Genomic DNA, 14,171 nt, shown 5'->3' on the forward strand with positions numbered 1-14,171 from the left:
AAGGCTGATGAAGAATGAAACTTCAGATTGATCTTAATAATGTGACTTTTACCTTAAGTAGAGCATACTGAATGTATCTTACACCAGGTTATGTTGAGATAACTCTATTCTTTACAAAAGATAACATTAATATCTGATTCAATAAAAGTAACTCACGTCTTTAGGAAATTATGACATACATTTTTGGATATTATCTTTTATAAGCAGGTTTATAGAAAAGCTGTCTTTTCCTTTGGCATTATGTAATAATAAAATTTTATCAGTATCATTTTTATCTTCTAAAAATTATCTTAAATCTTAAGTGACTGAAAATATAGCCATACAATTATTTTATGTTACTTTCTAAATCTGTCAGTTAACTTACCAGAAATTAGATAAATATCTTGTCCAAAGCTTCTATGTATGTATTCTGGAAAACAGTATATAAATGGGAAAAATATGATTTTTAAAAAGATAATCATCAATACTAGAGTTAAATTTCCAAACAATAGCAAGAAACATGCAAAAACGTGTGACAAATATGAATACAGCCCACACTAGTGTATCACAATTAAAAATTATACTCACTCAATTATGCTTTAGTGAGGATACCTCTATATACTGTCTACATGTTGTTTACTTCCCACCTGAGACTTTTTTTTTTTTTTTTAAATTCAGAGCTCAGAGCTATGAAAAACTTTGCTTCTTCGGAAAAAAAGAGAATGAAGTTTAGATTTGTAACTGATCATGTTTTTTGTTTTGTTTTTTTCCAGTAAATTTGCCAGATAATAAGCTGGTCAAACATGATGTTCAATGATACATTTATATTAGCCCTTATGATCATGTTCTCCCATTTATTTGTGAAAAATCTGGACCTATCATGGTAACAGAAGTAAACACAGCACACATTAAGACTGGGCTCATCCTGGCCAGGTAGCTCAGTTGATTAGAGAATCATCCCAATACACCGTGGGATGTATACCTGGTCAGGGCACATACAGGAAACAACTAGCCCTAGCTGGTTTTGCTCAGTGGATAGAGCATAGGACTGCAAACTGAAGGGTTACAGGTTCAATTCCAGTCAAGGGCATGTACCTCAGTTGCAGGATCGATGATCCTCGGCCCCATGGCATGTACGGGAGGCAACCAATCAATGTGTCTCTCTCACATGGATGTTTTTCTCTCTCTCCCTCCCTTCCACTCTCTCTAAATATCAATGGAAAAATATCCTCAGGTGAGTTTTAACAAAACAAAACAAACCAAAAAAAAAAAAAAAGAAAGAAAGAAAAGTAACAACTAACGAATGCATAAATAAGCAAAACAACAAATCCATGTTTCTCTCTCAAAATAAGTAAAACCTTTTAAAAAATACAGTGGGCTTTATTTACAGCAGATTCTAATAAATCTAAAGAGTTAAATCACTATAATCTACCAGTGTTTGATCATTTTGAATGTTAACATAGAAAAGCATTTTTTTAAAATTAGAGTTTTCCCCATTAGGATGGCTATAATTTTAAAAAAATGGAAAAGAACAAGTGTTGGTGATGATGTGAAGAAATCAGAACTTTCACACATTGCTGGTGGGATGTTCATGTTGCAACCACTGTGGAAATCGGTTTGACAGCTCCTCAAAAAGCTATTACCCCAGAGTTACCAAATGACCCGGCAATTCTACTCTTAGGCATATATCCAAGAGGACTGAAAACATATTCACATAAAAATCTGTATACGAATGTTGACAGCAGCATCATTCATAACAGCTAAAAAGTGGAAATAAGCCAAGTGTCGTCCATCAACTGATGAACAGATAAAGAAAAAAGCATGCTATACCAGTAAGAGAATACTATTCAGGTATGAAAAAGTAATGAATTACTGGTGCATGCTACAATATGCATGAACCTTGATAACATTATAATAAGTAAAAAAACAGTCACACACTAAGGGCCACATTTTGTATGATTCCATTTATATAAAACTAGAGGCTTTGTGCACAAATTGGTGCAGGGAGGGGCGGGGCAGGAGGCGGGGGGGGGGGGGGGGGAGGAGGAATGCAGGAGGTTGGCCACCAGCCCTCGGCCTCCCTGGGAAAGGGACCGCATCCACCGCCACCCGAAGGCCCCAGCAGGGTCGGGAGAGGGGGGACAGTCACTGGCTGGGCATGGAAAGAACAGATGCCAGACACCGACGCCTCCCTCGGTGCCCCACCACCATGTGGTTCCCCCCCTCTCCCCCTCCTCCTTCCCTCACTGCTGCGCTACCACCATGGCGGGTGGGCAGCCCTGGGGAAGGGAGAGAATGGGAGCAAGACAAACCCTTGTGTTGAGAGCTGACTTTCAATAGATGGCAGCGAGGGAGCTGCTCTGCTACATACGAAACCCCGACCCAGAATCAGGTCTCTCTGAATGGTTTAGCACCAGGGGCCAATGGAGGCCAGCCGGCCGGGGGCAGGGGCTGCGGGAGGTTGGCTGTGGGAGTGTACTGACCACCAGGGGGCAGCTCCTGCATTGAGCATCTGCCCCCTGGTGGTCAGTGCGCATCATAGCAACTGGTGGACCAGTCGTCGTGGTCGTTCAGTCATAACAATTGCTTAGGCTTTTATATATATAGATACCTAAAACAGGCTAATCCAGAGACAGAAAGATTAGTGGTTGGTTGCCAGGTGCTGGGGGAGGGAGCAATAAAGAACTGATTGCTAATGGAAACAGAGGTGTCTTCCGGAGATAATGAAAATGTTCCAATAGTAGTGATGGCTGTACAACCTTGTGAATTTACTAAAAACCACTGAGGTGTATACATTTTATAATGATGAATGTTACGGTGAATTATACCTCAATAGAAAAATAACTTTTAAATATCCTATATAATAAAAGGCTAATATGCAAATTGTCCCCTCGGGAGTTCGATCACCCGCTATGACATGTGCTGACCACCAGGGGGCGGCACAGAATGAAGGAAGACCCTGGCCGGCAGCTGGCAGCCAGGGAAAGCAAGGCCCCAGCCAGCAACCGGAAGGCCCCGATCAGCCCTGATCACCAGCCAGGCCTGGGGAACCCTACCCCTGTACAAATTTCGTGCACCGGGCCTCTAGTTATTAATAAATTAAAATTTATGAGAGACTCTCAAATATGTTAGAAGCTTTTCTAATGCCTAAAAACCAATCATTTTGATGCTCTAAAATACAATTAATACAATTGCTCCTAAAAATCTAGTCTCATTTCTGATTTTTAATAGGATTGCAAAATCTTATAATTCCAAAGCCTCTCCCAACCCAAATTGGTAATCGAACTACACCTCTTATCCTCAATCGCATTCTGATTTATTACACATACCAACACACACAGTAAAAGAAAGAGGGACAGTGCATAGGCAGACACCCAGTGAGAGTTTACAGGGAGTCCTGCATGAGGGACAGCAGTGCTTTCACAGGGCCCCAGGGCTGGGTGCAAGAACCGCCACAAAGGGTTGTGCCTGATTCCGACGTAAACCCTTCCAGAACAGAAAACTCAAAAGGCGTCCCATTCCTTCTTCAAAACCACCCACTGAAGTACTAAAAAGATCTTCCTTTACATCCCTCACTGTAACTTTTCCCTACTGGACCTAGTTCTGGACTGTAGAACCTCTTCCATTAGACAACCTCTTAAGTTTCAGGACAGCTATCGTGAGCTGTGAAAACCCCTTTCTAGTCAGAATCCTTAATTCCTTCAACCATATTTCAGATGTTGGTTTCCTAGCCTTTCACTCCTCAGGCTACTTCCTGATAGTGAGAGGAGCATGTAACCCACCTGTGCCAGAGAGAAAAACATACAGCAGGGCAAGAAGAATATGGAGATCTATAGCAGGCAAGACGACGGTACAAGGGGTAGAGGGGCACTATGTTACATGGGTAGTCTGGGAAGGCCTCTATAAAAGCACATTTAAGCAGAAAACTCAGGAAGTGAGGAAACAAACCATGTGGGTGTTAGAAAGAGAATTCCTGACGAAATGAACAGTAAGTACAAAGGATGTACACTTGGTGTGGTCTGCTGAGCAGCAAGGTAGGCTCAAGAAGCATGATAGGGAGAGCAGTCAGAAATGGGCAGAGAGAACTTGTAGAACTTTATCTAAGGCAAATGAAGAAGGCATCAGAAGAGGGAGATTGCCTCTTCTGGGTTTTAAATGACTGCTGAGTTAAGAATATACTATACAGGGAGCAAATAGGAAGTTATTGCAATAACTGAGATGAGTGATGAAAGTGGCTTAGACAGTGTGGCAGAGTGAAGGTCATACAACAGTTCTGGATATATTTTGAAGATAAAGTCAAGAGGATTTGCTGATGAAAGGATAGAGAATATGAGTGAGAAACAGAAGTCTGGGAGGACAACATAGTTTTGGGGCAACATGGATTTGTGTCCTGGGAGGCACTGCTACTTACTGTGTGACATAGACAAGTTACTTAATATCCCTGCCTCAGTTTCTCCATTTGTAAAATGGGGGGCAATAACAGTACCTACCTAATAAGACTGTTATGAAGACTGTATATTAAAAAGCTGAGAAGAGTGCCTTCCAATATATAAGCACTAAATAAATATTGCCACCATCATCAGCTTACTTGTGAAAGATGGGATTGCAGAAAGAACAGGTTTGGGGGTGGGATGAAGATCCGGAATTCAGTTTTCAACATGTTAAGATTCTTCTAGACATCCGAGCGAAGAGTGAAGACATTAAATAGGCAGCAGGATATACGCAGAGTGCAGCAGGAAGATAGGGACTCCAGAATTATATCTAGGAATTGGCAACATATAGACAGTATTGAAAACCATGAAACTAAATATCCCTCTAGGGAGTAAATATAAAATAAACAATTTCCATGACTGAGCCATGAGGCACTCAACACTTTAGAATTTGGCAAGACAAGGAGGAACCAGCATCCTATCCACCTTCCAGGAGTGGCATCTTGGATGTCAAAGGCAGTGTTTCAAGAAGAAAGGAGCACTCGGCTGTTCCCAATGATGCGGAGAAGTCTAAGAATAATGGATCAATGGATTTTACAACAAAGAGGCACTGGGAAGTCCCGATATGAAATGTTTTTGATACAGTGGGGATGAAAGTTAGCTGGAAGAAGTTCAAGAAAAAATGGGAGTGAATAAATTGGGAAGACAGCAAATACGGTCAATTCTTCAGAGGAATACTGTTACAGGAAGGGACAGAGAAACAAGTGGACATCTAGAGAGTGATGCGGATCAAGTCTGTTGTTTCAAGATGAAAGAAAGTATAGCAGTTTTTAACGCCAATGGCAATGCATCAGTGAGAGAGTGAGAAGTGGATGATGCCCCTGACTAAACAGGCAGGTGTTGTATGTTTTAAAAATGCCTGCAGCGCACCGGTTGCACGGAGCTGTGCTGAAGGAATACCAGTGCCACCTGGGCATCAGTAGCCCAGACCAAGCACCCACATGCTTCCCCCGGGGAAGCTGCCTGGGCCGTGCCAACCAATGCCCCACGCCACACACCGACCGCCGTGGACACCTGCGGCGACGGTGCTCCGGCTTTTTTTACATCCTGATTATGCGAACGTGCCTTTTTTCATGGTCGCAGAGACTCGGTTTACAGGCTGCAAACCCGAGGGGACCCAGACAAGGACCGGGCGCGTACAAAGCATGTACCCACTCGCACTATTAACACCACATGTGTGAGGTCTGATTTCGTCCTTTCATGTATGTTCTCACGAGTCCAAAAGGAAGCAGGCACTACTCATCGGATGATCACAATAAGGATCCAAAAAAAGGTGACGTCGCTTGCCCGGGTCACACACACGTCGTAAAAGGGACATCAGCCAGGACGCCAAGCCTGACACTGTGGAAGACAGCACTCCCAACCACTCCCAACCCCCGCGGCCTCGCAACTCCACTCTGATCACCGCGAGCGCCGACGCACAGTAGGGCCGATTCGGATCCCGGAATCGGAGCAGTCACGGGGCAAGCGCAGAGGCCTCCGGCGAGGCTGCAGACGCCTCGCCCCATCGCTATGAAGCGGAGCACGCCGAGCTGGGGGGTTTGGGCGCTGGGGGAGCTGGGGGAGCTGCGGAGCGGGGTGCATGAGTTTGTCTTGGCCCGCACGGGGCCGCCCCTCCCGGCCACTCCAGTGCCGGAGCCGAGCGCCAGGCCGGCGGAAAGCAAACCCGCCCGCGCGCCCCAGAGGCGGACTCGGGGGGGCCCCCGGTGAGGCCAGATGCGCGGCCTCGCCTCCTCGCAGCTCCGCGAGACAGACGGACGGAACCCCGGGCGCCGGGCCGGGAGGAGCCCGGGGAGACCCAGGCGGGGATCGACGCACCTCGAGGGGAAGGCGGGGGAGGCGGCTCGACCTCACCCTCGAACAGAAGCGGCAGCTCTTCGGTGGCTCAGTGGCTGCAGGCTGCGAAGAAGTGCGAGCGGCCGATCTCCCGAGAGCAACCCAGCGAGGAAAAAGCTAAAAAGTAGCTCCCACCCCGGCAGCGTTGAGTGTGACCCCGCCCCTCGGCCCGCCCCTTCCGGCGACCTCCCGAGCCACTTCCGGCGGTGGCTTCCTACCTTGCCCCGCAGCTCCCAGCTCTGTCCCAGCCCCTCGCCCCGTCGGCGCGCCGGGAGGCCTCCTTTCGGTCTGTAGGACCCTGCCGCCCCGCCCCGTGCACCGCAGGGCTGCCTCCTCCGAGGGGTACAATGTGCTGCGAGAAGTGGAGCCACGTGGCCGAAATGTTTCTCTTTATCGAAGACCTGGAGGAGGATTATAAGATCCTTTGCCTCTGCTCCCGGGCATTTGTAGAGTAAGTACAAACTTCGCTCTCCCTTTGCACGATTATTGCCCAGAAATGGAGGTGATGCAGACCAGTTGCAATGGGTCCCTGGAACCACGGCCAGAGAGAGTATTTGACTCTTGGGCAAGCTGATGTTTTAGAAAAAGGGGAGCCCTGCCTGGTGTGCTCGGTGGTGGAACATGACCCATGAACCAGGTGGTCTCGGTTCCCTTCGGTCAGGTCACATGCCCCGGTTGTGGGCTCGATCGCCAGTAGGGGGCGTGCAGAAGGCAGCCCATCCATCATGGTTGTCATCATTGATGTTTCTCTCCCTCTCCTTTCCTCTCTCTGAAGTTAATAAAAACATGAAAAAAAAGAAAAAGGGGGGGAAAAATTCACAGACTTTAGAGAGTGGTGGCCTCTGCCATTAAGTGTATGAGTAAATCTGTGTAGGCTGTAATGAAAAAATGTGGTAGTTGATATATGTCATTTTATATTTAGAAACTGAGGGGACATTTTATTTATTTATTTTTTTAATATATTTTATTGATTTTTTTACAGAGAGGAAGGGAGAGAGATAGAGAGCTAGAAACATCGATGAGAGAGAAACATCGATCAGCTGCCTCCTGCACACTCCCTATTGGAGATGTGCCCGCAACCAAGGTACATGCCCTTGACCGGAATCAAACCCGGGACCCTTCAGTCCACAGGGCCAAACCGGTTACGGCAATGAGGGGACATTTTAAAATTGGGGGAAAGTGAAATGTAAAATGAAATCCCGTTAGTGGATATGACATCACAAGGTAAAGGTTTAAAGATAAGTAACTTATTTTGGATAATGTCTTTTTTAAAACCTTAAGATTTATTAAAGCACCAATTCACATAAACATAACTTGTGAGGTAAAAGGTTTAACTACAATTACATTCGTTTTTGAGCTGTCTTCTATTTTGGGAAAATATTTGTTTTGGGTAAAAACTGCTGTACCTGTAAGAAAGCTAGTGGGGGGAGGGGGAAATGCCTAAAAAATTGGATTCTGTAGATGGTTTTCTTTATGTTAGACTAGAGGCCTGGTGCGCAAAATTCGTGCACCTGGGAGGTCCCTCAGCCCAGCCTGTGCCCTCTCGCATTCCAGGAGCCCTCAGGAGATGTCCAATTGATGGTTTAGGCTCACCCTCCACAAGGAATGGGCCTACGCCATCAGTCGGACATCCTTAACGCTGCGCAGAGGTGGGAGAGGCTCCCACCACTGCCACTGCACTCGCCAGCCATGAGATGAGCCCGGCTTCTGGCTGAGTGGGGCTCCCCCTATGGGAGCACACTGACCACCAGGGGGCAGCTCCCGCATTGAGTGCGTCTGCCCCCTGGTGGTCAGAGTGTGTCACAGCGACCCGTCGTTCCGCTGTTAGGTTGATTTGCATATTAGCTTTTTATTATATAGGATGTGTAAGTTCATATCTAAAACAGGTATGTTTACCATAATCATCTCACAGGCTTACTGCTAGATTCAACTTGTGGAACTGAATTTTATGTGAGAGACTTTAAGTTTAATGTAGTAGAGTTTTAGTTTGAAGTTATTCTTACTATTCATCATGTGTTTTTGTGAAGTAATCTGCAAATTCAAAAAGAAATGGAAAACTATGTTAAATTTAATGTGAAAAGTATTTCTGTTTTTGTAGTTATGTGTGCATATATTCAACGAATGATTTTTGTGCTCCTTTGTTTTAGGTACTAGTAGGCACTGGGGTACAAGACACAGCCCTTCCTTAACACATTTTGACTTTACTTACTGGCCAAGGAGATCAATATTAAGACAACTGTTACATAATCCTTTGGTTAGTTAAAGTTATAAGTGCTATGGGAGGGAAGTTCAGGATGCTATAATAGCAAACACCTAGCCTTGAGGTTTAAAGGGTGAGTGGAAATAAACTGGGGGTGGGCAGAAGCATTCCTGCAAGCAGAACTCTAAAATCCTGAGGGAGCACAAGAAAGCCCGTGAAACTGAAACAAAATGACTGGCAAAGAAAGAAGATAGAGTTGGTGAGATGGACAGTGTAAGAGCATGGAGGACTCTCTGGAAGAATGGATCAGATTTGCATTTTTGCAGATCACCCTGGGTAATCAGCAGCACCTGGGGGATGGTTCAAAGGAGGGGAACCACATAATCCTTTTTCAGGCTACAAGTTCTGGGTGACTTGGATAAAGATTGGTGGCAGTGGAAATGGAGAATGGAGAGAAACTGTTGAGATTAAGGAGTTGGAATGGATGTGAGGGAATAAAGGATAGGAATGGGATGAGAAAGAATAGGTCAAGGGTAACTCCCTTGCTGAAATGATGGCATGGTAGAAAGTTGCTTGTGCTGTAAAAAGCAGGCTTTGATTATTTATTCTTTAAGTGATGAATTTTGAAATAATTTTAAACTTACAAAAATAATTCAAAGAACTTCCATATTCCCACCACCCAGATTCACCAACTCTCCATAACACACACACACCATCATAGTGTTTTTCTGGACCATTGGAGAACACACTGCAGATCTGATTATCACTACCAAATACTTCATTGTGTATTTCCCCAAAACAAGTATATCCTACACAACTACTGTAGTCATTGAGACTAAATTGTTTTATCTTGATTTATGTTTCAGTTTGCTAAAATATTTAAATAAGTACTTCATTTTATGTTAGTCTCCAAAACAACCTTTGCTCGGACGATGAATATCTTGTCTACTAAGCAATGAATATTTTGGCCTATTTGCAGATGGACTGTGGTTTGCATGTAGATTTTACATATATGTCAGATAAATCTTTCCATATTTATGCTTCCCTTTTACAGCAAATTTAGAGAGCATTTCAGTGTTTGTGCATCATAAGGAGGATTGGGTTCTCCCCCAATATCCTGAATACCACTTATTTTAATAATTAGTTATGCCCTGGCCGGTGGGCTAAGTGGTTAGAGCATCGACCCACACTCCACAGGGCCTCGGGTTTGATTCCCAGTCAAGGGCACATACCTGGGTTGCATGTTCAGTCCCTGGCCCTGTGGGAGGCAACTAATCAATGTGTCTCTCTCACCTAGTTATCTCTTTTTTTCTCATCCTCTTCTCACCCTCTCTCCCTCCCTTCCACTCTCGCTAAAAATCAATGGAAAAAATATCTTCAGATGAGGATTAACAAAAATAGTATTTAGTAGTTGTAAATGCTTGCCACAATACTAAATGTTTTACAGATACTGCCAATCCTTTATCTTTAACCTTTGTATTAACCTATGTTGCTTTGAATTTATTTCTTCTCTAAATTTATAATTTAATTTTTTTCAAATACTGACTTTAATTTGTTTCACAGAGATCGAAAATTGTGCAATTTGGGATTAAAAGGCTACTATGTTAAAGGCAACGGCAACAGTGCAGGTAATAATACAGTATAAACTATATCATCCTTTTTTGCTAAAATTAACCATAACACTATTCATTATAATTCGTTATAAATACTGTATTAATTTCTTAGCATAACATATCATGTGGCAAAGATATTCTGTAATCATAGTCATTTTTTTTATAGCATGGTTCTAGAATCCCTATCAAAGCAGAAATTTTCTGTTCTTATAGCAAACTCCTATATGGAGTTGAGGTAGCCTCTTTTGCTCCATGTAGCATTCCTTCCTGAGTTGTTGCCATTAGATAAAAGCAACTTGAAATTTGAGGCTTTGAAAAGTAGAGAACATTAGTTTCTAATGCAGAATTTTATTGTTTTAAAACAGTGATGGCGAACCTATGACACACGTGTCAGAGGTGACACACGAACTCATTTTTTTGGTTGATTTTTCTTTGTTAAGTGGCATTTAAATATATAAAATAAATATCAAAAATATAAGTCTTTGTTTTACTATGGTTGCAAAGATCAAAAAATTTCTGTATGTGACACGGCACCAGAGTTAAATTAGGGTTTTTCAAAATGCTGACACGCCGAGCTCAAAAGGTTCGCCATCACTGTTTTAAAAGCTAAACTGAGGCATATCAAAAATTTTCCAGATTTTTTTTTTTAAAATATATTTTATTGATTTTTTACAGAGAGAAAGGGAGAGAGATAGAGAGTCAGAAACATCGATGAGAGAGAAACATCGATCAGCCGCCTCCTGCACATCTCCCACTGGGGATGTGCCCGCAACCCAGGTACATGCCCTTGACCGGAATCGAACCCGGGACCTTACAGTCCGCAGGCTGACGCTCTATCCACTGAGCCAAACCGGTTTCGGCTTCCAGATTTTATTTGTGTGTACGTTCATTCAGATTGAGCAGCACCTAACCAAAGGTAGTTAGGAGCACTCTGAATATGAAGTAGAAGCGTATTTACAGAGGAGATGCAGAAACAAAACAATCCAGTTGTGATTGATGTACCCGTGAGGGGCCTGAACACATAACCTCTCACCTCTCTTATTAGCAGCTCCTAAAATAACTTAACAAATCCTCCTTTTAAATCCACTGATCTAGTGCAATAATACTGCAGAGAAGGAATATCAAAATGTAAAAATTTGCCTCATGGTTACTCTACTGTGTTCCTTCTTATAGCCTCAGTGCTTTGCACAATGCCCAGCACAAAGGAGATGCTCAAGAATTATAAGTTGAATGGGCAGCTAGATGGATAGTGGTAGGCAGAGCCAGACTAGAAATTGTCTCTTTATTCTTAGTTGGCTGTTTTTTACTAGTCCATATTGCCATCAATTCCCTTTTTTCCCCCCTTAAAAATTGTAACAATTACACACCTTTGGGCAAGGCATGTAATAACTCTGGGTCTCAGGTTTTCTTCATTAAAATGAGGATCAAACCTGCATCTAAATTTTTTCTAAAGTTAACAAATGCTATCTATAGGAGACCAAGCTACAGAAGAGGAGGAAAGTTGTAATTTCCATGGCAATAAAGAATCATGTGATAGCAAAGGCATAGACCTAGATGAAAGTGAACTTGATTCTGAGACTGAACTCATGAAAAGTATGGGACTGCCACTTCAGTTTGGTGGGATGTCTGCACATAAGAATTTTGAGGTAAGTAGTCACTTACTTTTATTTATTAGTTTTCTCTGTAAAATCACGTGGGATTTTTTTTTATCGCAAATCTAATGCATTTATTAATTAGAGCACTCCGTCTCTTTTTTAATGTACATATTTATAAATTAACCAAAACTAAGTTGTGATGTGTCCCACATGTGATTTTCTTGTCTTGGGATCTTGTGTAGTAAGATTCACTTGTTTGTGTAACTAAAAGCCCAGGGTGAAGGTAGTGGGGAGCAGGGCAGAGGAGCACAAAGATTGAGGCTATTTTGTTTAACTTAATGTCAAAATAGATTTGGGTTCTACTTTCTCTTAGTTTATGAAGTGGATTTTGTATTCAATGTATTTATCTTACGCAGGTGTCTATGAATACTAGAAATAAAATTAAAATAAAAAAGAAAAAGAAAAAACATCAAAAGAAGTACTTAGATGAGATGATAAAAGAATCTTGGAGACAAGAATATGAAGAAGATGACATTTTGGCCTCAGATGATCCATCTTCAGTTGAACAGTATGAGAACACCAGAACACGTAAACTAAAACCCAAAAAAGACACTGAAACTGAAAGCCTTTCTACTGAAAGTGCATTATCTCCAAAGCTAGAAATTACAGAAAAATGGGAAAAGTACTGGAATGAATATGGTGGAGAACTACTATGGCAAAGCTGGCAAGAAAAACATTCAGATCAAACACTGTGTTCTGAACCTTGGAACGTTCCTGATACCAAGGAAGAATGGGAGCAACATTATAGTCAACTTTATTGGTATTATTTGGAACAATTTAGGTATTGGGAAGCTCAAGGTTGGACTTTTGATGCCTCACAAAGCTGTGGTGCAAGTATGTGTGGGCCTAAAACAGAAGTTGACAACGAGAAAGGTGAAAATTGCATGAAAGCAGACTTACTTTCTTTAACATCTTCATCAATAGGTTGTAAAAGCTCTAATTCAAGTGAAAAAGATCATAACGAGCTACTTGATGGAATTAGTAACATAAGTCTGAATTCAGGGAAACCAGAAGAGACCCACTTAGAGTCATCTGTAAGTTCTGACGGACATCAGTGGCTAAATGAAGTTAACAGCAGAAGAGAATGCCCTTCTGGCCAAAGTGAGTCATGTAATGGAGGAGCCAAGGAAAGCAACTTGTCAGGGAACAGCGCAAATCAACCAGCTCAGGGTAAGGCTGACCAAGATTTACTAGTATTCTTCCTACTAAGTAACAGTTAACTAAATGCACCTATTAAGAAAAAGAATACTAATCCTTTATGGTAGAGTTAAGTAGTGCAAACTACATTTTATAGTGTACAGAAATTATTCAGTCCATCTTATATTTATATCACAAGTTGTTTATTACCCTTTTATATAAATAAAAAAATATTTTCACAAAGTACTCAAAAGTACCATTCCTTTCTCTTAAACCTAGGTGGCCAGTGAATTAAAACTTGGAAACCCCTTTCTAATTAAATTAGAACTCTAATTTAGAGTGAGCTTGGAATGTCCAAGTTTCTCTAGAACAGCGGTTCTCAACCTGTGGGCCGGCGACCCCTTTGGAGGTCGAACAACCCTTTCACAGGGGTCGCCTAAGACCATCGGAAAGCACATATATAATTACATATTGTTTTTGTGATTAATCACTATGCTTTAATTATGTTCAATTTGTAACAATGAAATTGGGGGGTCACCACAACATGAGGAACTGTATTAAAGGGTCGCGGCATTAGAAAGGTTGAGAACCACTGCTCTAGAACAAATGAGTTTATAAGAGGCATGTTTAAAGAGTGGTGGAGAGCATGTGTTTGACAGTAGGCCAATCTGAATGAGAGTCATATCTGGAATTCATTTAGGACAATGAAGTCTTGCTATAAAGAGAATTTAAACAGGGCATGATGTTCATTTATACCTAGAAGGGTTGATTTCAGGACTTCCATAAAATACTCAGGATAAGAAACTTGGTTGACTCCTGCCCAAGTGATTATAAAAAAAAAAAATTCATCATCGTGCAGCCTGGTGCTACTGTAAGGACTAAAGAAAGCCAGTAAAAGGAGTGTGTTAAAAAAAAACAGTTAGAATAAGTTGGATTAGAGTGCTCTTGCTAGGGAGAAGGGTACTACCAATTGATAGCACCAGGAAAATGGAAATTCTTATAACTTTTGGGTTATCTTGGCATCCTTGATGTTTGGTACTAAGAAAGTATGGTTCATAGGGATTTCCTTCTCATACTTATTCCTCTATGACCTGCTTTGTTCATCCCAGGTCACTGATCTTCATCTAGTTGAGAGTTACTAAAGAACCTTATCTATTTTTTTACTTCTTTTCTCTGTACTCTTGAACTGGAACTTAACTTTAATGCAATATTCTCATTCCTTTCGATTTTGCTGTTGTTATCCTTTTATGTGATTATCTTA

The 14,171-nt window shown here is 42.2% G+C and overlaps 1 protein-coding gene across 1 annotated transcript in view; it reads left to right on the forward strand.

Annotated features, from left to right (window-relative positions):
* The first annotated feature begins 5,806 nt into the window (after positions 1-5,806).
* The window catches only part of TGS1 (trimethylguanosine synthase 1), a 32,131-nt gene continuing 23,766 nt past the window's right edge, over positions 5,807-14,171 (forward strand). The window contains exons 1-4 of the mRNA XM_081111581.1: positions 5,807-6,756; positions 10,069-10,133; positions 11,592-11,764; positions 12,130-12,943. Of these exons, the coding sequence (XP_080967707.1) occupies positions 6,653-6,756; positions 10,069-10,133; positions 11,592-11,764; positions 12,130-12,943 (1,156 nt within the window). The 5' untranslated portion in view covers positions 5,807-6,652. The remainder of the gene's footprint in view (positions 6,757-10,068; positions 10,134-11,591; positions 11,765-12,129; positions 12,944-14,171) is intronic.

This window comes from Myotis nattereri (assembly GCF_964212035.1).
Source record: "Myotis nattereri genome assembly, chromosome: 17".
Lineage (NCBI taxonomy): Eukaryota > Metazoa > Chordata > Mammalia > Chiroptera > Vespertilionidae > Myotis > Myotis nattereri.